Source organism: Thermobia domestica, chromosome 3 (genome assembly GCF_964235325.1).
Source record: "Thermobia domestica chromosome 3, izTheDome1.hap1.1, whole genome shotgun sequence".
NCBI classification, from domain to species: Eukaryota; Metazoa; Arthropoda; class Insecta; order Zygentoma; family Lepismatidae; genus Thermobia; species Thermobia domestica.
This window is the reverse complement of record NC_137456.1, coordinates 122228344-122255461: the sequence shown is the minus strand read 5'-3', so window position 1 is coordinate 122255461 and position 27118 is coordinate 122228344. Positions and strand designations below refer to the sequence as shown.

The 27118-nt window shown below is 36.6% G+C and overlaps 1 protein-coding gene across 6 annotated transcripts in view; it reads left to right on the top strand.

The window, feature by feature from the left end:
• Nucleotides 1–6878: 6878 nt before the first annotated feature.
• LOC145680688 (uncharacterized) overlaps nt 6879–27118 on the top strand; it is a 216430-nt gene continuing 196190 nt past the window's right edge. For 2 of the 6 annotated variants that reach the window (XM_081751585.1, XM_081751581.1), the window contains exon 1: nt 7369–7701. In XM_081751585.1, coding sequence (XP_081607711.1) covers nt 7528–7701 — 174 coding nt within the window. In that variant the 5' untranslated portion in view covers nt 7369–7527. Of the gene's footprint in view, nt 6981–7367; nt 7702–27118 lie in introns of those variants that run through there. The other 4 variants (XM_081751583.1, XM_081751584.1, XM_081751582.1 and 1 more) reach the window with 3 other exon arrangements.

Sequence of the window (27118 nt, the reverse complement as noted above, 5' to 3'; positions counted from 1 at the left end):
TATGGCATATGCTGATGATGTAAATTTAATAGGGGATGATAGGAGAACAGTAGAAATAAATGCAGAGATCTTATTAAACGCTTGCAGGGACATGGGTTTAGAAGTAAATGCAGAGAAAACTAAATACATGGAAGTGCGTCGGGACCGTAATACGGCAAATTGTGGAGGCGTTAAAATATTAAATAATGCTGTTGATAAAGTGGATACTTTCAAATATTTAGGATCAATATTAACAGACGAAAATCATATTCACGAAGAAATTAAATGTCGACTAAAAGCAGGGAATTCGTGTTACTATTCGGTTCAAAATCTCTTGTCGTCGCGAATTCTGTCGAGGAATTTGAAGCTTAAAATATATAAAACTATAATCATGCCTGTTGTTCTGTATGGTTGTGAAACATGGTCGCTTACTCTGAGGGAAGAACATAGACTGAAAGTATTTGAGAACAGGATCCTGAGAAGAATATTCGGACCCAAGAGGAACGAGAATGGGGAATGGCGGAAGCTTCATAACGAGGAACTACATAGTTTATACGGTTTACCCAACATTGTTAGGGTCGTCAAGTGTAGGAGGCTTAGGTGGGCAGGTCATGTAGCTAGAATGGAAGAAAGTAGAAACGCTTTCAAAGTCTTGACTGGTAGACCCATAGGAAAACGACCATTAGGAAGACCTAGGCGCAGATGGGAGGACAATATTAAGATGGATCTCGCAGAGATAGGAATACAAAGTAGAAACTGGATGCAATTAGCTAAGGATAGAAGTCAGTGGAGAGCTTTTGTGAACGCGGCACTTAACCTCCGGGTTCCATAGGCCATAGAGTTAGTTAGTTAGTTAGTTATGTTCTTCAATGTTCGAGTTTTGATCATTCTCATGATATTTTCTGCTTTCAACGGAGTTCCATGAATAGTATACCAAATGTTCTTTACACTTATCAAGTTCGAGAGGTTTTATGCGCCTGTAAGGAACAATTTCTGAAGATAATTCAGGTCCTAATGAATATTATTCACTAGGAAAGGGAAGTATTCCCCTTCTCTGAACATGAAAGCAGAGGGCAATTTCGCACTCTGGTCAGATCAAACATTTCCGCGTAACAAAACGAAGGTCCCCCTGTAAAACTTCTTTACCTAAAGTGTTATTATTAGTATCATAAATTTGCTGAAAGCAAACAATTTGAAGGGTTCGTCGATAATATCTTTGCTTCCTTTGTCGTCCGCCCGCCTTCCAACCGAAGAGGTGAATTTTACAACATGACTGCTGTATAATAAGTGAGCGATTGGTAAAATGGTAAAAGTGTGTTTTTATGTGTGTGTGTGTGTGTGTGTGTGTGTGTGTGTGTGTGTGAGAGAGAGAGAGAGAGAGAGAGAGAGAGAGAAGACAAAATTTTAGTTGCAAGATGACATACTTCAATTGCCGTTTTCGGTTCATATAGCAAAAGAATACCGCCACCAGAGAATAAAGACAAGTGTAGACCTTACCCAGTTTTCAAATTGAATAGATGGTAGTGGTAGTTCGGTTTCTTGACCTTGTAAAAATCTTCCCTGTCTTTGATTTTGTTTGTCATTATTCCAGCCAGAAATAAAAAAAAGAAAGAGAATTCCTCAGTTTACAGCAAGGGGAATTGGGGAAAAGACATTAAGGATGATATTTCTGGAAGCTCATGTATCACGATTGTTTCATTCAATAGACAGAGGACACTTTTCTATGAAGGCTTTTCAACATGTTTTCTCACAAAGGGGATTTTCCTTTTGCAATCTATATGACCACTGGCAATTTCAATCTTGGCCATTCCCGCCAGCGTTTTCATTTTCGAGACACGAGACAAGACGAGACATTTCACGAGACGTCCCGTCTCGTCTCGTGTCTCGTCTCGTTTTCGAGACGGGACAAGTAGTCTGTCTCGTCTCGTGTCTCGTCTAAGAGGGTTATGTCTCGTGTCTCGTCTCGTTTACGAGACGAGACGATACGACACACGAGAAATGTCTCGTCTTGTGGCAACACTATTTTTGGAGCAGCAACCATACTACTTCGTTGGATCATCCCGATGTTACTCCCACAATGCTAATCCCCCATGTGCATTAATGGTGTGAGGAAAATATCTATAGTGAGATCCTAATCATAATCTTCCATACAGATATATAAAAGTAATAAAGGGCTATAGTGTAGTGAAAAAGCAAAGTATGATTTTATTATTGAAAATAATTATATATATTCAGTGTTGAGTGTTGTGATTGTTTTCTAATACGTTATTTTTTTAAATAGTATTTTAAAAAATAAGCATAATGTCTTTTAATCCAGTGTGTTTTTGTTACATGTATGAGTAATGTTTGTGTGCGCTGTGGTCTGAGTGACCTCCGATCGGCCGTGAGGTTTTCGAGACGAGACATCCGAACCTCTCGGAGTCTAATGCTCATCTCGTTATTGAGACCGGCGGGCAATTTGGAATGGAGATGTCCTTCAACATCTTACCCAGGTAAGTATAAGTCTCCTGAAAATACAAATTGGCAGGACAAGGGAGGACAGGTCCCGGAAAGCGGTTGTAAGATTTTTGGCGCCCGAGCGCCTCGAGCCGAAACTGTTGGTGCTCGAATACTTATAAGATCAATATTCTAATACATCATTTCTCTTTCAGCTTAGAACCCCCAGACAACGCCTATAGGATTTTTGGCTCCCGAACTAGCGAAACGAATCGAGACTGTTGGTGCTCGAATACATAGTGAATACCCTTACAGATTATATGACATCCGAATTAGCAACACGAGTCGAGACTCTTGATGCCTGAATATTCACAAGATTCATATTTCAGTATATCATTTCTTTTCCAGATTAAAACCAGTAATCTGAAAAATAATAATAATAATAATAATAATAATAATAATAATAATAATAATAATAATAATAATAATAATAATAATAATAATAATAATAATAATTTCTCTTTCAGGTAAATTTGGTCATAAGTTTTAGCGGTAGTTTATTTCATTTTGTTCAAGATGGCACACGAGGAAGTAGATTTGATTAGCCTACTGAGATAAATTTATTTTTAAAAAAGAACAGTGTTGAGATTAAAGCGAGGCTGGATAGATTAGAAAAATAAAATAAAGAGACCCGTGCTGAGAATAAAAATAATTTTGTTGAATTAAAAAGTGAATTAGGTCAGAAATTAAATGCCGTACAAAAAGAATGCCGCGAAAATAATCAAAGATTAAAACAAAGTAGTAGGACGGTAGAAGCCGAAAGTAAACGTAGGAACGAAATGCTCGAACAAAAATATGATGGCATAACATTTAAGATTCATAGCAAACTTGTAATGTACCATTACAGTAGGGGTAATGAAATTTTTGTTTGGAGATGCCCAATATTTTTTGAACGTACTGTATAATATAGACTTTATATACATATTCTTCGGTCCATGTAGTATATTCATTTGTTCCTTATTCAAACCAAAATTAATGTGGAAGCTTTGAATAACCCAGTAGGAATTATATTTTGGGGAATAATATCTTTATACATTATTTTAATGTAAACCCTGTATGGGCATTTCAAATGGATGAGTATTGAAATTATACACTTTAATACTATACAAAAACATATGCCCGCAATTGGATAGAAATTCTTGAAACTATCCACCAATCTGATATTTGGCAGAATAATTTGGACCTCCTTCGTCCCTCTGAGATGTCCATATCCTCCCACAAATCCGGTTTCATCCAGTTTTTACTATTTTCTATTCGCTTTATATTTTCCTCCACCAAAACTCTTTGTTCTGATTGGTACTATTTCCGAAGCTCCAGTGTTAAGGCGCGCTTCTTGTCACTTTTGCTAACTGGAAGGCATGAAGCAACAACCAGCTAGTCTAGCTTCCGAAATAGGAGTCTGGGATAGAAAAGCTGTAAAATCAAGGTAAAATTCAAGTATCTTATAAAATAGAGGATCTGCCCTTATAACAAAATCTTGAAGCCATACGTCACAGTTTCGCCACCCCTACTCTGGTCACCCCGCCCAATAGGATCACAATGTTTTGAGCCAACAATCATGGCGGAAACGAAAATAGCCAATCAGACGATGGCAGAAACGAGAGTAGCCAATTAGATGTGCCGATGCTTGGTTGTTTTTTTGGCTTCATCGATTTAATAGGATGATACATATGGGCAGATCGTCTATTTATAACATCCTTGGTAAAATTAGTCTTATTTAAGAAATGAAACATCCAGGAAGTCGTTGGGAGTCTCACAGTGTTGAAATTTCATTCTAGACAGTCAGAAAACCTTAAAATAGGAAGTTTAAGTCAAGAATGCTATGTTGGTGCATATGGATGGTGATGGACAGGATTTACAGTGTAGTGTATTAATTCTAAGTTGCAAGTGATTTTCAAATGAAGTTTCAGTGATTTAAACATTTAGAATATCCTTTCTACCCCTCCAAATTCGCGTTGTGTCCGATAGGCCTATCCACTTATAGTTCTGTATGTGTAGTATAAGTGACATGTAGGTAGTATAGTATGTGTAGTGACATTTTTTTCTATTAGTAACATGGTGGTAGGTGTAGGTTCCTTTATAGTTAAATTGAATTTCACATTGTCCGTGTAAGTTAGACATGGGACTCTCACTTATTCCTGAGCTGATCACGGCTTCCAACACATTATGGACTAAATAAAGGATCAAAAATGGACTCTTTTCCCTTCAGGAAAAGGACCCTTACCATTAGTAGCTTGAATGTGTCCTTTCTGGGGCATTGAAAGAAATTGGAAAACCATGATTTAATTGGTAGAAGGGCCATTGGGCTCTGATTATTCCTTTCTTTTTCATAGTGCATAGAGCCGGTTTAGGATAGTGCTTTCAGTAATTTGTTTGATTTGTGTGCAGTTGAACTGGGTGATCAGATGTTTTAATATGTGTAGTGATGTGTATTAATATTTGTGTTCTTGGTCTATGTGGCATGTAGCATGTATGTGTGTGTGAGAATAAAACGCCGGTCTCCTAATAAGGAAATTGGTTAAGCACGTATACGTAGAAAAGAGTTTGATCTTCAACTGAGGTATATCTTAATTAATATGAACAGTGTTTTATCCAATATTAATATACTTTGAATAAATATACATAAGAATATGAAAAAGTCGTTTATATTATTATAGTTTTTTTTTCTAAAATATATAATTACACTTGATATAGTTGTAATTTCCCTAAATACAACTCAGTGTTGCCACAGTCCTGGCTCTAGAGTGGGCTGAAAAATAGTACCAAATTTATTTTTTGTCAAAAAGTAAAATATTTTTGCCTACGTATGATCGTCGCTGATCTAACTTTAGGCTTATACATAAGGTTTGTTACAACGCGTCGATATACATCTCTAAAACGCAGAAATGTTTTGGTATTTTTATATTCGTCAATATGGCGTCACTAGTAAACAACTTAGCCCGGTAAGCCGGCAAGTAGGTCAATGTATTTTTTTGTGCTACACCATGCCGTTGGGGGGGATGGTCCCGGGCGCCGAAGTAAGGAGGCGCAAAATTCGGAAGGAAAAAGTAATATATATATAAAATTGAAGGAAAAAGTAAGAAAAACTGCGCAAAATCAAGGAAAACCAGGGTTTACTTTTTAAAATTTTATTACGCTTTGCGCCAACCATAGTGGCGCTTTGCGGCTGGTCTATCGACCTGTCATATGTACGGGGACGCCGTCGTATATTCTCGCCCTGGCGCTGATTTTCCACGGGACGGCACTGGTGCTATTATTGTCTTGATGTTGCATAATCTTTTCAACGACACATAAATTATTGGCTTACTTCAGCACCCGCTTGTCTTCAGAATATGCAACACTTGATTCAACGTGTGTGTACTTAAAAAAGAAAAAAAAAATCAAGCTAAAATTTCCACCACACTGCTTCTTTCTCGTCTCCTTCCTGCGCGGCCCGGATGCACACATCTAGCGTCATTTGTTTCCTGGTATAGTTCGAATTACAAATTTTCCACGTGAAGTTTGCAGCGTTATGCGGTGCCACGTCACAGAATGAATGTTCACCAGCATTTCTTAAGAGTCCAACACAGTATGAGTAACGAGAACTTTTGAAAATATGACAATATTTGTTAAATGGTGCTGAATTGGTTAGAATTGTACCAACTTTTTCACAAAAGGGGCTGAAAATGCCATCGTGGTACCAACGGGCCGATGAATGACAAAAGGTTGAATCTGGTACAATTGTACCAAGTGTGGCAACACAGATACAACTACTAAAGGCGCTTTTGATAACAGAAACGCTTGAACTGGAGAAGAACGCTCCACTCGCACAGTTCGCATGAACAATAGCAACATTTTGTGACCATTCGTACTCACGGACTTCGCAATTCGCAGTCACATTTGGACGGAATGGAGGCATCTCCTAGTATATTTTGTCAAGTACTGTACATTTTATTTATTATTCCAGAAATCCCATCATTTCAGACATTTCGCTAAAATATTCCCTCAATCCCTCTCTGGGCCAAAAATTTCCCTCAATCTTGTCACATTGAATATCTCAGGTTGGCGGGAAATTTTGCTTCTACTCTTTAAATTCGATTGCATTGAATCAGTGTTACCAATCTAAAGTAAAAATCGCTGAATGTAGGATATTCTATTTCCTAGCTATCGACATTCATTTTTTAAATTGGCGGTTTTCTAATGATGATTTTGCTAGTTGTTTAGGTATCTAGCGACTATTTTGCTGCGAATAACTCGTCCTTCTGTAATCAACCATTACGTCTAATTATTTCGTAACAGATTCTCCTTTTTTTAAAATTCATTTTAATAAGGAAAAAAAAAAAAAACATTCGCCGCGATCACTAGTCAATCTTGATTTGTTTTCCATTACCTTTCTCCTTCTAATAGAGAATAATCCCAACCTTCAAAGTTCCTTAATTAACACTGTTTCCGTTGGGAGACAAAGTAATGCAGCTTTAATAGGAAGAAGATTAGCTATAGAATGTAAAGTGAAGTAGATGTCACCGGTACGTGTTAATTTTTTCTTGGTGGACTTCTAATTTTTGTGCAATTAAATTTAAAAACATTAAGAAAATACAATATCATACCATAGCAAACACGTATTACTAATCTGTATTATTGTTTTGGGAATATATTATTTTCTTCATCAGAGATATTATCAAATATATTTACAAAACTGTAATACAGAGTAGTAATAATGAGTGTTTGCTTGCTCACATTTGATTTTCATTTAAGTTATACGTAGTTTCAAAGCTAAAATGACCAGCATTATTTGAATTGTATAAGTACTCTATGGTGTCAATTTTCTTTGGCAGTACTATGATTGCGATTTCTTTGTCGACTTTTCGACCGAAATTGTAGTCGCTTCATCTCTCATTTAGAGGCTTTTCCTGTCAGGCATTGCGTACACTGCTTGGGGCGAGAGATTTGCAGCTACAAAGTTGACAAGACTAAAGCCTGTATTGTTTTGTGCCGCGTTTGAGTAAACTAAGGGGTACATATTTGTGCACTCGCTTTGATGTTTTTGATTCTTTGATTATTAAGGAAGCCAAAATGACGCTAGATGTGGTTTTGGTTAGCCAGCTCAGATCTCGAAAAATTGGTAGTGATTATGAAACATTATGCAGATTCTGCTTGTTGCAAACAAGCATGAAAATTAGTTTATTTTCCGAGGAAAGTACACGGCGCAAAATTCCAGACTCGCTAATGAGTTGCTTGTCAGTCTCAGTAAGTGTCTGTTCTTGAGTTTAGCAGTTATATTTTATATTGTGCGGTATATACATTTGTTAAAGAAGTGTTTGCTCTGATGGATAACTTACGTAAAGTATAGTTTTTAGTGTGAAAGCACTGCACTCACGTTTTACTATGTGTAAAGCACTGCAGTCACGTTTTACTAGGTGTTTACTTAAAGTCCCAGTAAAGCTTCAAAGCTGACGTTCATTTACAGTTTATGTGAGATTCATGTATGTAAATTACAGGCATCGAAGCCGACGTACAGGTTAAGAATTCACGAACAAATGTATGTAGCTGAAATTCAGATTTCTCAGCAGGGCATTTGTTCCGAAATGGTCATCCGCCTAGTTCACCGAAAGCCCAATAAAAGCTATAAAAATTCTAAATTTTTCAATTTTTACTTTGTTTACTGACTTTCTGTTCTCTGTCGTTGCCTCGTGAGGTGAGGGGAAAGGTTAGCTCCCGTTTGGTTAGGTGGGGAAAATTCTAAAATATAGGTTAGTAGCTAGGTTGATTCCTTTCTGGGATTGAGTATAGCCCGCTCCTCCCAGTGATTTTTAACGATTCATAGTGATTCTAACGATTCATATTAGTTCATAATGAATCGGAATCGCATGTTATAAAGATTTACGATGTAAATCTTGTGGTGAGGATGCTTCAGTATAAGTAGTAGTAGTAGTAGCTGTAGTAGTAGGAATAGTTAGTAGCATTAGTAATAGTACTAGTAGTAGGAACGGGTTAGAAGCCCCGCAGGGGTTGGTTGGGTTCTGTTCTCGATATTAGTAGTAGTAGTAGTAGTAGTAGTAGTAGTAGTGACGACTCTTTCAATTCCAGTGACAAAGAACTGGGGGAAGCGGGCTATACACAAGCCCCTTTCTGTACCAAACTTTAATTCACATAGTATTGCCGAGAGAGCGTTAGCGAGTGAAGACGTGTTAGAGCCCCGCAGGGCACGTTGTTTCCTGTCTTTATTACAACTAAATGGGAAGGGAGACATTGAAAAGTATAACTTTCCCCAAGCATCTTCGCACTTACTTACTTATCACATTTTCTGCAATTTGTTTTTAGATCCATTAATCCAAGGTTTAGTAGATTTTTCTTACTAACGCATTGCTTTACAAGTTCTATTACTGTTAATCACAGCCACAGCATGTTGACAATACAAATGCTCGTTACTTTACCACAATGCAACTATTCGGTAACCTTGCGTGAAGTAGTTCCCTCCGCTTGCCAAAGAGTTACATGTTTACAACCGCTTGTATATAAGAAACAAAATTTTCGATTTCCTTATATATTATCAAGCACACAAACGAACAAATTATCCATTTCTTTCCGGTAAATTTTGAAAATTTTGCTAGAAACGAACGTCCAACTTTGGATCTTAACCTCTCAGCGGATCGTGTTGGCACATGCCAATACCCAGCATTGAACAGGTAAAATTGTGAGGCGCCACAAGAAATAATTCAATTTAAACCTGTTCACTAATTATGTCTTAGTGACTTCTACAGTCGGTCTTTTGTTTTTATTATTGATGCCTGCACACCAACTGCGTAAAATTGTATAATATGCATATACACTGCATGTTATAAATACTATGTATACAGAACTAGCAAGCTTACATGGTTTTAAAACGGGGGAGCTGCGGTTGCTCAGTGGTAGAGCGTTCCACCTCTGGTGTTTGGGGTCCCGGGTTCGATCCCAACCCCCACCAAGTGAACCTTGTAGTGGACCAACACCGTGTGCGTGGGTTTCCTCGGGGTTCTCCCGTTTCCTCCCACTTTCTTTCATTCATTACTCATCATCACCGTCTCCTTTAGCCTAACCGGCTTGCCCGTGGGACGTAAAACAGAGATTTCATTTCATTTTTTGGTATTAAAACAATTACTTATGAACACCTACCTTTGCTATGTGGTAACAGCAAACATAATGTAAATATATTTTGGTTCAGGTTGGCTGGAAGCTGGTAATTTCCAGCGAGGGTGCGTCCGTAGGGAACGCGCTAAACAAAGACAAATGTGCGCGTAGAGGAAAAACTGGGAGGAACTCTGTGTTCGTGTCATTCCACTCTTTTGAACACTTCTTCTTTGATGGGTTACGTTTTCGCGTCCAGGTTCACTTTAGAAAGGCTTTTAGTATAAATACAGCGTAAAGACATAGGCACCCCATTCAAAATATTACGAAGTTTATGATTTTAAGATTAACGTCCCTTTCAGCAGCGAGGGTGGACATTCTAGGGGCCTTGTGGAAAGTTGCCTGGTATAGCAGTATGGTTGTAGATATCGCAGATGTGAGTACTGTATGTTGTTTGTAATAGTTTTCGGCTGGTAAGACATGCATGTTGATGCGCTATTATTTCATTACAGATTGAACCATAGTCCGAAAAGGGATATGGCGTGTGGCGAAGGGGAGATATTAGGTTCTGGCGTGAACATAGGTATACCCTGCGGGAGGTGGCGCAGTTCGGTGGCTTGTCCAAATCCACGGTCAGTACTTCCAGGGTTTGAAACAACCCGGGCTTTTTTGAAAAAGCCCAACCCACCTGGGCCCATATGGGTTTTTTGGGGTTTAATTGTGTTTTTTCGGGTTTTATCGGGTTTTTTCGAAATCTTTCAATGTCTTTGGGGTAAAAGTGTTAAAATAAGATTTATATTTGTGGTTTATATTTCAAGATTGTCATTGTCACAACTTGCAACAATTTTCTACTCACTGCCGTTTTGAAAAAATGGCCGCCATTTTGAAATTTTACATTCGATCGTCGAGAAAATCTATACAGCAAAGTTAGCATATCTTGTGCTTCCACCGTCAAAATATCAACTTAAAAGATTGAAGATTGCGCTTCGTAGCGTAAATACTCGCTGTTTTGAAAAAATGGCCGCCATTTTGATATTTTACGTTGGTATGCCGCCGAAATCTATACAGGAAATTTAGTGTCTCATGCTTGTACTCTGAAAATTTTAACTTAAAAGGCCGAAAGTTGTACCTGTAGTGTGTGTGGTAGAGGCAGACAAACGAGTTGAGTTGATCTTGTGTTTAACGTCCCTTTCAGTAGCGAGGCTTTATGATACGGGACTTACTGATTAAATTTGAATCTGAACCACATGAGCTCCCTCCGGGAAGCAAACCCAGGTCACCCACGCCGAAGACGAAGGAATAGGAGCTGCTGCAGGAGTACAATGCAGGATGTAGTCATCAAGTCTCAATGAGGGATCTCTGCGACGAGAACTTATGGTGTAGGCATATTCAGTCGCGTTGGCATGATAAGCCCCAGGCTGATTGCCAAGCGGAAGAAAAGTGCTTGTCGTGGGCGAGAGAACACCGCCACTGAACTCGAGACCACTGGCGACGAATCCCGATTCTGCCTCTATTCCAATGACACCCGGTTCAGGGTGATTCGGCGGGCTGGAGAAGAAGCCTACAAAGCGGGAGAGTGTGCAAAGGGTTGTACAGAAAGAGGGTGGTAGTGTCATATTGTAGGAGTGTATTTCGAGTACTGGTGTGGGGCCCTTCATAGAGGTGGCCAATTTCATGAAGGCTATGAATTACGTGTCCATTTTGGATAAGGAGGTGTTGCCATTTGTCTAGTTTCTGCGAGTTGGTTACATCCGAGAGTCCCAATATCAAGACAACTGCATCGAGCCAGGGGTTTTTGAATAGTTGCTGAACATGAAGTAGATACTCTACAACTCACCTGGCTCGCGAATTCACTTGGTCTCAGCGTTATCAAGTAAGTTTGGAACGTGTTGGATGGGCCGTGAAGAGGAGACATTAACCTCCTTTTACGGTGGCCGCTTTGCGGGACCAGTTCTTCCAGGAATGCGCCAAACTGGAGTTCAAAACGTCATCCTCTCCCACATTTACAGCATGCCATAGAAAATCAAAGCTGTAATTCGCGCTCGCGATGATGTAACTTTTTGTTGACCAATAGTATATGTATTACATATTTTTTTGCTAGGGGTGCTTCTGGCAAAAACTACGGTGGATAAAGCACGAGCGAACGTATAGTAAGTGATCACTGAAAAGCACAAATGCGCGCAATTTATAATTCTAATTTCAGTTTTTGTGACTCGTTGAATATTAGTCTTCATTATTTAAATTTAGATTTTTGTGGCGCTTTTATGAACTATATATATGCCAGTTTGTTTTGAATGTTTTTAATGCTTAAACATCCAGTTTCTTAGTTATCATGATATTGGATGAGCGTCCGGTCTGAAACAAGGTTCCTACTCAGGGAGGTGAGATTACTAACCATTTTAGCTAAGGGACTTAGAAAAGATTTGCAGAATTTTCACTTTTACGTAATTCTGGTAGCGGCCAGGACGTACATAGCATACGTTCAGTAGCGCCAGTGCGTGCATCTTTTTAACCACAACTTTAAAAACGAATAATATTTGAAGTATGAAGATTCGAGCTTAAAAAAAAGTGTAGATTTTATTTTCGGCTTCTCATCAAATACAAGGTACCTTTATCTGGGGCTTCAGTGCAGGGTGAAAAAAAAAAAAAAACATTTTTTTTTTTATTTAAATCAAATCTTTCTCTTCGTATAATACAGTCGTGAACTGAAGAACATTAGGAACTACTATTAAGTGTTAATTATGCCATTTAAGTTAAAGTATTGCGGTTGAATTTTGAATTAATCCCCAATCGTTATCCTATTTCAATCCCACACAATGTTTCTTGAGCATTAAGGAAATAGTACAACAACTTTTATCAAGACGACACTTTTTTTTTTCTCTTCACAAAAGCTACTGATATTTGGCAGGGACATATTTTTAAAAAACCGAAACTAGCTTGCGGCACGAAATACCTATAAAATGTAAAGAAATTTTAAGTTTCGGAGAAGGGGTCGGACCCCTCTAAATACGCCCCTATTGTCTGGGAACAAACAGACGCGCACACAAATGAATTTTCGGCTTAAATGTTCATGTTGATTTCCCCGTTCGAATAGTTAACAATTTAAAAACCCTATGTTACGAAGAGAAGAAGGCAGGATTCCCCCGTTCCCGTTCAAAATGCGATTTTGCCCTAATCATCTACATAACACTCGTTTTCATACTGTGCTGTACATACATTTGAGTCTCATTTGATATTCCATAATGGAAATAACAGAAACGGGATTTTAGTAATTTTCACTTTAATTTAATTTATTTCGGAGTTAAGTTATTTGATTTAAATCAGCAATTTTTCTTTAAAAAATCAAGCAATTTAAATCAATCCACCCTGGTGCTTGGGTTTTTCCGGGTTCTCCGATTTTCTTTATTCCACCAATATCTTTCATTCTCATTATCATCTTCTTCTGTAGCCTACACGGCATAACCATGGGATGTAAAACTGAAAGACTTCATTTTCAATCTAATATAGACTGAAAAGGTGACAGGTTACCGAAACTCTTGACTTTTACGGAATAAGAGATAGGTTATTCACAGTGTAAATTTTACTGCATATTACTGTAATTAAATTCCTAGCGCAATACAGGATACAGAAACTTACAACTCATCTTAAAATAACGTTAAAAGTTTAGAAAATCATTGACAGTAAGCTTACTTTTGCGGATTATATAAGCACAATATCTTGTACTGCTATGAGAAAACTGGGACTCCTTTATCGCTTCACTGACATAAAAAATCCTAATTCCTCAAGCTTGTTCTATAAGTCATATGTTGCTCCCACTATTGAGTACTGTTCTTCTATCTGATCTGTGGCCTCCCTACTCATTTAAAAACAATTTCTTTTTAGCCATTGTATCCTACCGAGTACCTCACCTCCGAACACTTCCAAAAAATGACGTTTTAAAGTCCCTCAATATCAAACCTCCCCTAGTGAGAGACAAAATTTCTGACCTAATATTTTTGCAAAAAAATGTAAATGGTCATATATCATGTGAACAGTTAAGTCAGATCAATTTTCGCGTACCCACTAGAACAACACGGTCTAGTGATCTCTTTTACACTCGAGCTGCGAGTGTTAATATTGTCCAAAGGTCCCTTCTAAACCGAATTGCCACTGCTTATAATCAGTTACCAGAAACTGTTTTTTCAAATGAGTATGCTTTCATATCATCTACTAATAAACTGTTTTAGTAATGTCGCTGTTGTGTTGTACCATCTTGAGCTCAAATTGTTATGTTACCAAAATGTTAAAATGTTTCAGTGTAAAATGGCCTAGTGCTGTATCTGAAACCTATCATAAATAATCCAGTATTCAAACCTGAATAAATGACTGGTTCTTTGTAGAAAAAAAATCTTGTGATGCTAGTCTGCCTTACACTTCTTTCGTCTTTCGTGGAGCTTCTTCACGTAGTCACAGATACCCAACTTTGCTACTTAAAGGGCTGTGGAACTTCCGTGAGAAAAACAAAACCTGTCATCAAATTCATGACACAATTGCAAGAATTAATGCCACAAAGGGAGAGGAACAAAAAATGAAAAACATAAGTGTCGTAACGAATCTTTGAAGAGAACAGATAAACATGCGGTCATTCATACATTTAAACATATACTGTAATTACTAATTACAATAATACAGTAATGCAGAGGCGGTTCTATAATGTGGTTACAAAGTCATGTGCCTTCCCAATTAATACAAGGAATAATAGTTAGGAAAAAATATGGACATTTATTCCTACATTCGAATGAGGAGTGACCGAACTAAAAGTTCAGTTATTTTAGTATGGAGTTCGCAACCGTAGTTGTCTAAGAGATTTGACAAGTTAGTGTAAGTCGGGATGCGTGATGTTACTCTGTTCACGTGTTCTCTCTTGCTTGGCTCTTTATAGCGATCGCCTGCCTCACAGAACAGCCTCTTTATGTACAGTGTAATTACATTTTTCGTGAATGAGAAAAAAAATAGCTTTGGTTTGCAAACCTTACTGCAAAAGAAGAGGAAATAGGGCGGAGCGTACGGCTCTGACAAACATTAATAGGAAAGAGTGGTTCAAATCAAGAACGATAGGAATCCACAGTGGAATTTCAAATCATTCTTTGCGACTCTTGTATAGAAATTATTATGAAGAAAGGAAGAAAATAATATATTTTAGAATTTCGGAATTTATTTAGTATTATCAATACGTGTTTAAGCTTTTTCGTCGCAGACATTTGAAGAACTGTTTGCACCGTACAGATGTTAGAAATTATTAAACTCCATCTGTTATTTGACCACCACATTATTTCAAAGAACCTGCTTGACCAGTAGAAATCATTCAGCGACTTAAAAAAAAAAAAAAAAAATGTGGTCGTCGAGTTATATGAACTGTGGACATCTCGGGAGGCGAGCTAGCAGGATTTTCCTGTACTGTAATTAATGTTTGTACGGACTGACATGTCTTACTGTTATAAATATTATTTCATAGTGATCATTTCTGATGAATGCTACTGAGTACATGATGAAAGAACTCAAATGTAAACACCTTCTTTTGTATCGAAATAGTTGTACTTCAGTCAAAAAGTTGTCGAAGACTCCTAATAGTCGCTGAACTGGAAACATAAGTGAATGTTTCTGCCTTTTTCTAGAACCTGACTAAGAAGAAGAAAAACATACAAAGCATAGTGACTTCTTGAATAAAGTAACATGCACAAAATATAACCTCATGACTGGTTTTAATTTATCTTCCTTCCTGTAAGCAAAAATTGAAGTCAAATTCCTGATAAATTATAATTCATTTTTCGGCCAGTTCAAAGCTGTGATAGTCTTCTTGGAAGAAGTGCGATACATAATTAATGGACTTCTCATTGTTTTTATTGGCTTTCCTCTTTGTGAATAAAAACTGGAATGAATTTCTAGGTAACTGTGATTCGATTAACCGCCATTTGTAGAATGAAGTTTTTTTTATTTATTTTAGTTTAACATTGTTCTTATTTCACATTTTTTAAACATTATGTTTCACCTGAAAATTGGGGAAGCTAGTTTTATTAGTTTTACACAAAAATCTATATATCAGGTTATATTATAGTAAAGTCAACCTCTTATTAATTTCGAACGACGATAGGTGACAACAAAGTATGGGAATTGTGAATAAAATCGATTTTAGCGAAATTTACGTGTCCTATGGCCTCCACATACCGAGAAAGTTATTTTTAGGAGCCTGTTCTTACAGATGTTACCGTTTAACTTTTCCGGACTGAGTTTTAAGCTTAATTTTTGAGATTCTCCAGCAGGGGTTTTTCGAACTTACTTCCCTTCCTACTTCCAAAAATAAAGGTAGTTTACGTAAGGGTGAGAATAAGAAATGTGAATTTTTTTGGAACTTGCTCTATTTCATATACGAATATTTCATTAACATAGTGTGACATAAGTCATTTTTCTAAAAAATGAGAAGAGTAGTAATTCTTGGAGCTAACAGTAGAAAGAAATGCGGAGGTCTTATTAAACGCTTGTAGGGGTATGAGTTTAGAAGTAAATACAGAGCAGGGTTGGCAAAAACTATGGTCTTTATTGAAAAAACCCGGTTTTGTTTGTTTAAACCAGTTTTTTTTTTTTTTGGTTTAAATAATTTGCTCTATGTATTTATATCACATATGGCCAGAAATAAGTTTGTTTCGCCTTGGTGTTATTATGCAACAACCGGGTTATGCTGGAAGAGGTCACATAAGCTTAAAGCGGCATCCAAACCGCTTCTCAACTTACATCCGAGAAAAATTGTTCTCCATTTGGACTCGAAACCGGGACTAATTGGCCACAAATGCGATACGTCTGCCGACTCACTCACTCACGAAGGACTCCTGATAAAGATACGTTGTACTGACCTTTACATGCTTGATAATATAATTGTCAAGAGTCATTTCAGAAGGACAAAAAGATAAACAGTTGCACAAGGGAAACCATTACACAGAATTAGCGTATTTACAATTTCAAAGTATTGCAGAGTACGGAAGAACTAATTTAGTCCAAGTCAGTTCACTACGACTTTTATTAGTTTAAGTTAAAGAAATGCGACGACTTAATTTGCATATTAGTAAGAAAAGTGAATAAGGATACAAATTATTTAAGTCCACTTCGGCTCTGACTCATTTATACATAAATAGATACCAAAGACATTTCTGATTTCAATGTCTCTGCGGGGTCTGTATGACCCTCCCTCCCAAAAAAAATGTACGGCATTTCGATGCATTTTATCAATAGTAATACAACGAAACAATATTTAGAATTTTTCTTTGATTGCAACGGCATAACAATAACAAACTAAAAAAAAAAAAATCACAAAAGAAACATTCATAAACTTCTATAAAGAAAAAAGTTGCTTTTGTAGTATAATCTCTTTGAGTAGTGAATGGGGAATTTAGATCTGAATATAATGCGAATAATATAAGGGAATGAAACGTGATAACTAATGTCCGAATTTGTATGTAATTACAATTTTTTCCTTCATATGTAGGTTCGTCAAATCCTTAAATGTTTGATTCACACCTGTAGGGTGCTTCAACTCAAGTTTCGTATTACATACTTTTAAATATTTTGACCAATATTACATATTTCTATGGTTTCTACATATTTTTACATAAAACTGTCTTAAAATTTTGCGTTTACTGAAATTTTAATTTAAAATAAATAAAGAAAGAAATAAACTCCAACTGTGTAAGGCTTGCATCTAGATTCAATTCTGTCATGTCTATCTTTTCGTTTATTTACCGAAAGAGAAATCTTTCTTTTTTTTTATTTTTCAAACCATGTTTCACAGAATTTTCGCCGATAACAAAAGAAATATAAGAGGAAACAAGTAAAAATCCTCCCTCCGGGGTACATTAGCAGCGTCCTGTATTCTCAATTCTGGAGGAAGACAGGCGACAGATCACGTGCCTGACAGGCGACTGGCCAGAAAATTCCTAAAATGAAGTCTATTTGATTGTTATCGGAGTTTGGGCGGGGAGAAAGATGATGCAAATCCTGTAATTCAAGTTAAAATTGTATGGTAGTATGCTTTCAGGAGTTTACTGCAAGAGTTCGTTCCAAGAAACTGGCGACAATGGCAATATCATAGCAGGTAACCTGAGCTTTCAAAGAACTTCGCTTATTCAACTGAATGACAGGAGGACAGTACTCTTAATATTGCAGTTGCAAACGCACGTGTTCTGTAATGACCGTCGAAGTTAGAAATGGCTCCGGTTGCCTCAACTTTATCCGCGAAATTGCGGTCGTGGGTAACTATCGATGATGCGTTTACTACGGACGGTAAAGTGGTGTTGTGCCAAGTGTGTGATAAAAACAATTGCCTGTTCAATGAAATCTCAGAACAACATGTATGAAGTGCACTCCATTAAAGAAATAAAAATTTGTGAACTGCAAAAAAACAAACCCTCTTGACATAAATGCATCAAGATACTTCAGTGAGTGAGTTAGCTTCAAGCAGTGATAGCAGCTAACATTCTTTGGAACAAAGTTCAAGTGCCAAAATACCGTGCTTTTCTGGAGAAGTACTGCGGCCGTCGAATTCCCGACGAATCAACTCTTCTAAAGTGTTATCTCGAAGTTTGTTATAGGGAAGCTATAGATAGTTCATATATTTGGATTTCTGTGGACGAAACAACTATGTAGCAAATTTAGTGATTGGAAAGTTAAGTGAAGATGCTCCATCTAAATCCCATCTTATTGCGAGTAAATTGCTGCAATGCATGAATCATTCCACATTTGCTCGCTTTGCAAACGATGGTCTTAAAGTGTTGTGGCCGGGAGGAGTTCAGGAAGAAAAAGTCCTTGTTCTCTATACAGACAGTGCAGCGTACATGTTAAAAGCGGCTAGGGCACTTACAGTTTTTACCCTCACTTAATTCATTTCACCTGTATGGCCCATGCTCTTCAGCGTGTTGCTGAAGAGGTGAGAGACAACTTTTGCGAAGTAAATCAACTAGTTTCTTCCACGAAAAAAGGGTTTGTTAAGGCGCCACAACGTGTTCAAGTTTACAGAGATCAACTGCCAGACGTGCCACTTCCTCCGGAGCCTGTGCTAACGCGATGGGACACTTGGGTACTGGCAGTACATTTCTACAATGAACATTTTCAAAAAGTTAAGCCTGTTGTTCATTCATTTCCATCGGAGTCTGCTGTGTCAGTTGGCATTGCTCAGAAACTGTTTAATGACTCAAAAGTAGCTTGTGATATCGCATACATAGACAGCAATTTTGGTTGGCTACCTACAAGCATTAAAAAGCTAGAGACTGTTGGGCGGCCTCTTAGAGGATGCAAAGAGACTGCTGCAAGGTGTGTGTGGAGATGTAGGAGAAAAAGTTCGAAAGAAACTAAATGCAGTGCTGGAAAGAAACTCGGGTTACGACAGCCTATTGGCAGTGTGTGAGATTCTCAGTGCTGAAACAAGAACCCCCCCTAAAGATATTTCCCCCAACTACATCCCCTTGTTGAAATACGCCCCTGTTACCTCATGTGATGAGAGATCATTCTCTGCTTACAAGAATATTTTATCCGATCGCCTATAAAATTTTACTTCTGATCATTTGGAAATGTACTTTGTAACCCATTGTGCAACAACACACAGTTGAACTGCAGGCACATCTTTTTTAAGTACTTTATTTCAAATTAAAAATGTTCATTAGTGAAAATATTCTTCAATCTTAGTTCAGGCGGTATTGTTTAAAAGATATAGGATTGCTTTTCCCTGCTTGAAATAAATATATATAAGAGAATACATTTCGTCTTAAGTTGCTTTTAGTATTTAAATTTGTATATTGCGTATAATTCATTTCAAGATTGGGCCGTGGTGACGGATGCGCATTTAGTGTAAAAGGTTTCAGATTTGAAACGGGACCACCTACACATGAGATTTCTGACGTACATATGCCGTATGCATTGCTTTTTTCGGGGCTTTCCTGTTTCTAGCCGATTCACATCTCCCTTCATTCGCATCTGATTTTTATTATCCTGCAATCAGTCACGTGAGTGACGTATGGCTGTCTCAGCTGTTCAAGCATTTCACTTCATTGGGGGACTTGCATTAAGCAGGATAAAATGTAGTAGATTTTCCTTTTTATTTTCATAATTCGTTAAAATATTGCATACTCATACGCGTGTTAATATTACGTTTTCATAAATATGTAACATATGTAATATTACATGTTCTTATATAATGTTACATATTTCGTACATTTTTAAGCGATTTTTGTTATATATTTATGTACATATTTAGGGGGTTGATATTACATAAAAATCCATACTCTAGTGATAACCCACAAATGTATGTTCATCAAGATTTTACGAACACACACTTTTACGACCATTTTCGTTTTTTGGTTTAAACCAGTTTTTTTTTCTTTTTGAAAAAAAAAAAAAAAAACAGCTGGTTTAAACCAGCCAATCCTGATGCAGAGAAATCTACATACATGCAAGTTTGCCAGTATCCTAATACTGCAAGTTACGGACGAGTCAAAGTATCAAATAATTCTTTCGGCAAAGTGGTATACATTCAGATATCTGGGATCAATATTAAATCAAATCTATTTCCACGAAGAAATTAAATGTCGACTGAAAGCAGAGAATTCATGTTATTGTTTAGTTCAAAATCTTTTGTCGTCGCGAATGTCGAGGAATGTGAAGCTTAAAATATATAAAACGATAACCATGCCTGCTGTGTTGTATGGTTGCTATGGTCTCATACTCTGAGGCAGGAAAGCTGACCGAAAGTATTTGAGAATAAAATCCTGATACGAATATTCGGACCCAAGAGGTTCGGAAACTGAGAATTGCGGAAACTTCATAACGAGGAGTGCATAATATATACCGTTTACCAAACATTGTTAGGATTCTCAAGTCTAGAGGTGCGGATGGGCAAGTCATGTAGCCAGAATGGAAGAAAGTAGAAAAACTTTCTAAGTTTTAACTGGAAATCCAATCGGAAAACGAACATAAGGAAGACTTAGGTTCAGGTGGGAGGACAGTATTACGATGTATCTCGCAGGAATAGGAACACAAAGTAGAAACTGGATCCAGTTGACTAAGGACAGAAGTCAGTGGAGAGCTTTTGTGAACGCGACATTGAACCTCCCGATTCCATAGACCATAGTCAGTTAGTTATTATTATTAATTTGACTTAGGCCATTTTGTTCGTTTCATTAATTGCCTTATAACCTTGTATAACTTATTGTTTGTAAAAACTGGACAAGTCCCCTTGAGGATGAGTATTTTTCTGTCCATTTTCTCATACTCTCATGCAGTTGTGTTCATATATCATTAACAACCCTAGAATATGGCATAATCATTTCTCATGAAAGAAATATTTGTTTATTCTTAGGGGGTCAGACTTGGTCGAAAACGCTTACATTTTTCATATTTGGTAAGTAAATGTTTCAGTAATCATTTCAGCGTGAATTATTTAATTTAAGAAATCAGAACGAGAACGTTTAATATGATGGCCTTGTGAGTTTTATTTATGTTTAAGGGATTTCCTTCTGCATTTTAATTTATTTCTCGTGGCAAATATATATATACACTGCATAAAATTTCTTGCAAATGTCTAATTGATCAAATAGATAGAATAAAGCTCAAACTAAACTGTTTAGATTAATGTTCTATAATATAAAAATGAAATTATCTTGTTTGGGGTTGAATCACGTGAAAGCGGCGTTTTTTTTTTTTTTTTTTTCAGTCTATCTCGAACGGGGTTTTTATCATGTTACTTGATTAAAATGCATATCCTAAGGGGAGAGCGGGATCACCAGCGTTTTTTTAAAAAAAAATATTTTAAGAGGAGCAAGGGATACTCATATCTAAATAATAAAAATGAATATATGTACGTGTGTTGTAACGGAACGTTTGGTCCGCCACATACTATTTCGTTTATTCAGCGCTCTTTGATCATCGGAAGATTTACTCTTCCCACGGTGATCTACGTGTGTGAAGCAACCAACATAATCTATTCAATACGCTGAGAAGAGAATAGTATAGCCAGCAGATGGAGTAGGAGGAAGTGGAATACAAATAATCATAGTGCAGTGCACTATAAGAGGTGATGGAGAAGACGTGTACAATTAATAGCAGTGTGTGCAGGGTCTGAAAAAACCTGGGTTTTCTTGGAAAAAATCCAACCCACCTGGGACCATATGTTTTTTTTTCGGGGGGGGGGGAGATATTTTCGGGTTTAATTTTTTTGAAATATTCGAATATCTTTGGGGTAAAAGTGTTAAAATGTGATATGAAGGGTAAGGGGGAAAAAAAGGAATGTCACAAAACTGCATTTTCCAGAAAATGGCGTTTTAATATTGAAAACCACGTAAAAGGAATAGGGTTAGTTATATCTTTTGCCCGTTTTTACATGGACATTTCTGCATCTACGCATGCATGGCATATACTGTCAAATAGTATCAAGAGTCACCAACAGATAGGGCAAAACACCCGATAAAGCACATATATGGAAAATCCTGGTTTTTCCCCTTACCCTTCATATATATTTCAAGATTGTCATTGTCGCAACTTGTTACAATTTTTCTCTTCACTGCTGTTTTGAAAAAAAGACCGTCATTTTGAAATTTTACATTGGATCGCCGAGAAAATCTTTACAGCAAATTTAGAATGTCTCTTTCTTCTACCCTCAAAATTTCAACTTAGGAGACCGAAAATCGCGCTTTGTAGCGTGGATGCCAGTTTTTTTTTTTTTTAATGGCCACCAAAATTTTATATTGGTATGCCGCCAAAATTTATACACGAAATTTAGGGTATCTCGTGCTTGTACCCTGAAAATTATAACTTAAATGACCGAAAGTTGAATCCTGTAGTGTGTCTGGTACAGGCAGACAAACGAACAAATGTGGATCGAGTCCTCCCAGGAGCCTCACTGGCGTTCCCCAAAGGGTCAGTTCATACGAAGTGGTCCAGAGGTGGTTTCTCAACCATTTCCGAAAATTATAAAACTTTTAGTGTGACGAACCTTGTGTATGAGAAGGTCAATAACATCATTCACGATTTCATGTATTGGTTTGTATCCCTGCAGATTTATTTAGAAGCAAGGGTATATGTTCTGCGTGTACCTCAGTCTCTCCTCTAAACATTCGTTCTTGATTGGAGTTTGTCTGATATGTACGTCCTGAGCAACTGTAGTTTTCGTAAACGCTTGCAAATGCAAAAAATGGTTTTCCGTCGACAACAAAGATGGCCGTCATTCAGAAACACTTGCACATACGACAACGTGAATGATGTTATTGACCGTTTCATACACAAGGTTCGTCACACTGAAAGTTTTATAATTTTCGGAGATGGTCAAGCAAACATTTTCCCAATCTTTGGACCACTTCAGATGGATTGACCCCTAATATATTAATTTAAAATAAAGATAAAATTCATGTTTTATAAGGTAAATGTTTCAAAATGTTTTATATAAAATAAATATTTTCCAGGGTAAAATAAATGGTTTTATTGTTGATATTCACTTCCGATACTTTATGCGTTCAATTACGGGAATTTCCCCGAGGACTTGTTGCAAGACGGTTCTTTCCCGAAAATTAATTTGAAACAATTAACCAAGATATAACTCATATTTTATAAAGTGAATGTTTCAAAATGTCTTAAATGAAATTAAATATCTTCCAGCGTAAAATAAGTACTTTTATTGCGCTTTCCGACGTTGTGTGCGGTCAATTACGGGAATTTCCCAACACTTCTTTCACGACGGGTTTTCCCGAAAATGCAACTTTCTTTACTGTACATCGAAACTTCCACTAGTACGAAAGTTTGAATTCAGCACTTGAAATAAATAGAAAGCGTTACGTAGTCTTCGGAACTCCGAGCATTAAGCTTTGTAAATTTGACAAGAATTTTTACGCTATTGCTGGTGTTGATCCTACAGAATGCTTATTTGAAGAGTAGCAACAAACGACGGAACTAAACTGTTGTTGGAAAACCAAATTTTACTGAAGAATACTTGTGTTACCATCAAAGGTAAGAAATAATACTAATAGTTACTAATGTATTTACATATTTATTGGTAGTACCGGCAGCTATGGCCTTAAATCCGTCAACGTATGAGGGATAGCGTCATTCGGCGTCGCGAGTCGGCGAGCACAGTATTCACGGAAAGTATTTTGTAAAATATAAAATTGCATATTGTACTTCAGATATGTTATGAGCATAATCCATACATTCATTTGTTCTATAATTATCTCAAGCTAAAGTAAGCTTTTTAAAATTAGTATTCATTCAGTGAATTCAGAACTTTATAAAAGTCTTACGTTGGATGTTGTATACCTTAACGTGAAAGCATCTAATTCGCTAAAGGAAAGTCCAAAATCTGATAAGAATCACTTTCAATGTGATCACCTTAGTTGTACCAATAATAGAGTAACAAAACGCTCAAAAACCCAGGTGGGTCCAGCCTGAAAAAGCCCAACGGGTTCTTTTAGGCTGGATCCACTTGGGCAAACCGTGAATGTGTGACAACGATTGTGTGAGTGTCTACAGAAATTAATTTCTTTCAGATTTGCGACGTTTCTTCGTGTGATGTAGCCATGAGACGACCCTCTGTTTGTTGTTGTTTTTATTACTACTTAATAATAATATCAGGTAATAACAGTCTTTGTATTACTTGTGAGCGTCAGATGCTCTATAACTATTTTGATTTGAAGAGATTTTCATTATTTTTATGCAGTATCAATACGTATGACTGGAATTGCGTCACTCCAGAAATACGAAATTGTTGCTTCTTTTCATCGGAAATGAAGCTCGTAGTCTTAACCAGTATGTGAATTGCTATTTCCACTTTTCATCTTCCTTTTGAGAATGTTGACTACTATTTTAGGAATCCTACGAATAGTGCCTAACGTCGTGTTTGTACTGAAGCAGAATACTTTTGTCATCAGAGTTGTTGGAATTTTTCCCAACGCGAAAGGAATCCAGTGGATTTTATTCGGTAAAACCCCCAGCAAAATAAAACTATTAAGCTCCCCCCCAAAAAAAACTTCCAAAAATATACTTCAAAACTTGGATTGAAATAACCTTAACGTGATCATTATGTTTCTTCAATCGTGTTTTTTAGTATACGCATAGTCTCAGAATTTACTTCAAATATGAATTCATAAAATGATCATCTCCAGCTAGAACACAGTACTTGTGAAAAAAAAAAAATGTTTGGAAGTCATTCACAACGAATTTAATTCGTGTTCGATCGAACGCTGTGACAGTGTTCAAAACTATATTCTGAGACAAAAAGAAATGAACTACTATCCACTGCAGAGAAGAAAACAAGTTTGGGGTGAGGAAGTGGGGAACGGAGGGTGTAGTCTTCGCCCTCTGAAAACTGTCATAATTGTTTATAATTCTCCAAAGACACACATTTTTACAGAGTTGCCAGGGATACGGCGAATGCCATGTTTGTGTAGAAATCAAAAGAAATGTTACCCTCTGACCATTTTCTGTGGGGCGGAGGTTTAGTGAATCAAGCTTCACTGACTACCCAGCAGTTAGCGAACAGCGGCATTCCATCTCAGTATGGTCATTCAAAGTAAAGAATGAAAAAAAAAAAAAATCATTTGACAACTTATCAATGAATTTATTGTATTTGTATTTGAGAGTAAATGTGTTACTCTTTTTGCTGTAGTTTAATTACAAGATCCCAGGTAGAATCTAAAGACAATATTTAACTAATAATAAAAATTTATTGACATAATTCTTTTTTTCAGTTTCAATACCTCCATCTCTAACTAGAAAATAATCTTGTAAATCAATTCACCTTGCATAACCACTACTGCAGTTCTCGCGGCTAGCGTTCATTATCAACTTATTACCATTAGCAATATTATTATTATTATTATTATTATTATTATTATTATTATTATTATTATTATTATTATTATGTGTAAATTGATATATAGAAAGTTAAGAGAATTCGTGTGTAATAACGTCAAAATGCCATTGGACTAGATCTTATCTCTTTCTTGTTAGCATCTTGCACCTATGCTTTTATCTCAACTCCAAATATTTGCTTACATTTTTATGCCATGAAATGGGGAGAAAGCGCCTCCAGCTTTTTAACTGTTAGTCTCAGCACTTAACTCATACCAAAGAGAAAAACACGAAGACCTCGGTCCAACAAAACAAACAAGGTCCCGTTGTTCTGTAGCGTAGGGTATTATGTATGAAAACTTGACAATAAATAACTAAAAAAAAAAAAAATATTCTTCATGCTGGGAATGGACAGTGCACTCATTTAGCACCGCATCCGTTGCTTTATTTTCCCAAAATTCTTCCATTTCAAGAAATATATTTACCTAGTGGTGGGTTCGTCTTAGTGGATAGCATGTGTTCAGACTTAGTGCAATGTTCGAAGTGTTTACTTATTTCCACCAAGGCAGTTTCTTTCACTATTATTTTTAAGAAGAGCAGAATTTCGTGAAACTCCTGTTTGTTTTGCAAATTAATTTTGAATAAGATAAAAGATAAATAATCTTATTAGATTTTCTTTAGTGATAATTTAATCCATTTAAATAATGGCTTCAGTTCGTAGGAAGGGACAAACGATTCACAGTAAAACTAGAGAAGTTATGAAAGAAGTTCTAGATAAATGTGATGAAAAAGCAAGTGGGATGTGATTAAAATACTTATTACATCAAATTAATTTACAGTGTGTCTAATTATATTAGAATATTCTAAAATTCGGAAAGATGAACGTGAAGCTAGTAATAATCTTTATTAACTACTTCATGTAAGAAACAACCACATTCTGTAAGATACAAATTGGATTGTGATGAATTTGATAAACGTGTGTTACGAGATACCATTCAGAACTTCCATTTAGATTAGACGAAAGTCCAACAGTACCAAAACTGTTAGTGGCAATTGAAAAATATAGTTTTTGAGTTGCAATTAAATCGTCACAATAATTCTAAATGTGCAATTGTCTGCACACTACCGATATCTATTAGCATTTGTTTGAGACTGAACTATTAGGAATTACCGTTACTTACAAACTCAGAAATTTCCTTTTTATAGTAAGGATTAATTACATCAACGAACTTCGCTTAAGAAAGTGAATTCAGCTAACTGCAAGGATAGTTTCGAAAAGAGTTATCTCCAACTTTAGACAAAAAGGGCTTTATGCAATGCTTCCGTCTATTTCAACAAAATTAGCTTATGGAGACTGAAAATATGAATAGAAACTAAAGAGTTGAAAACCATTAATGTATTAAGGATTAGTTACTTCACGTAATGGATTTAGTTTCTGGTGTTGATTGAAAATATTTATACCTCTACTACTATAATAATAATAATAATAATAATGGAATTCTATTCTAACCATTTCGTTATTTGCTCTTTTGTTTCCTTGATTTGTGATTTCTAGAAGGAAATTTAGATATAAGACTGGCTATCCTGTAAAGTGTGTTCAAAGTCGGGAGTGGATGGAGAAACTCAGCTGGAAGGGTCGCGAAGATCGAATTCCGTGGCCTTGCAACCTTCGTAAGGTAAAGACATAACGAAGAGACCTCGCGAT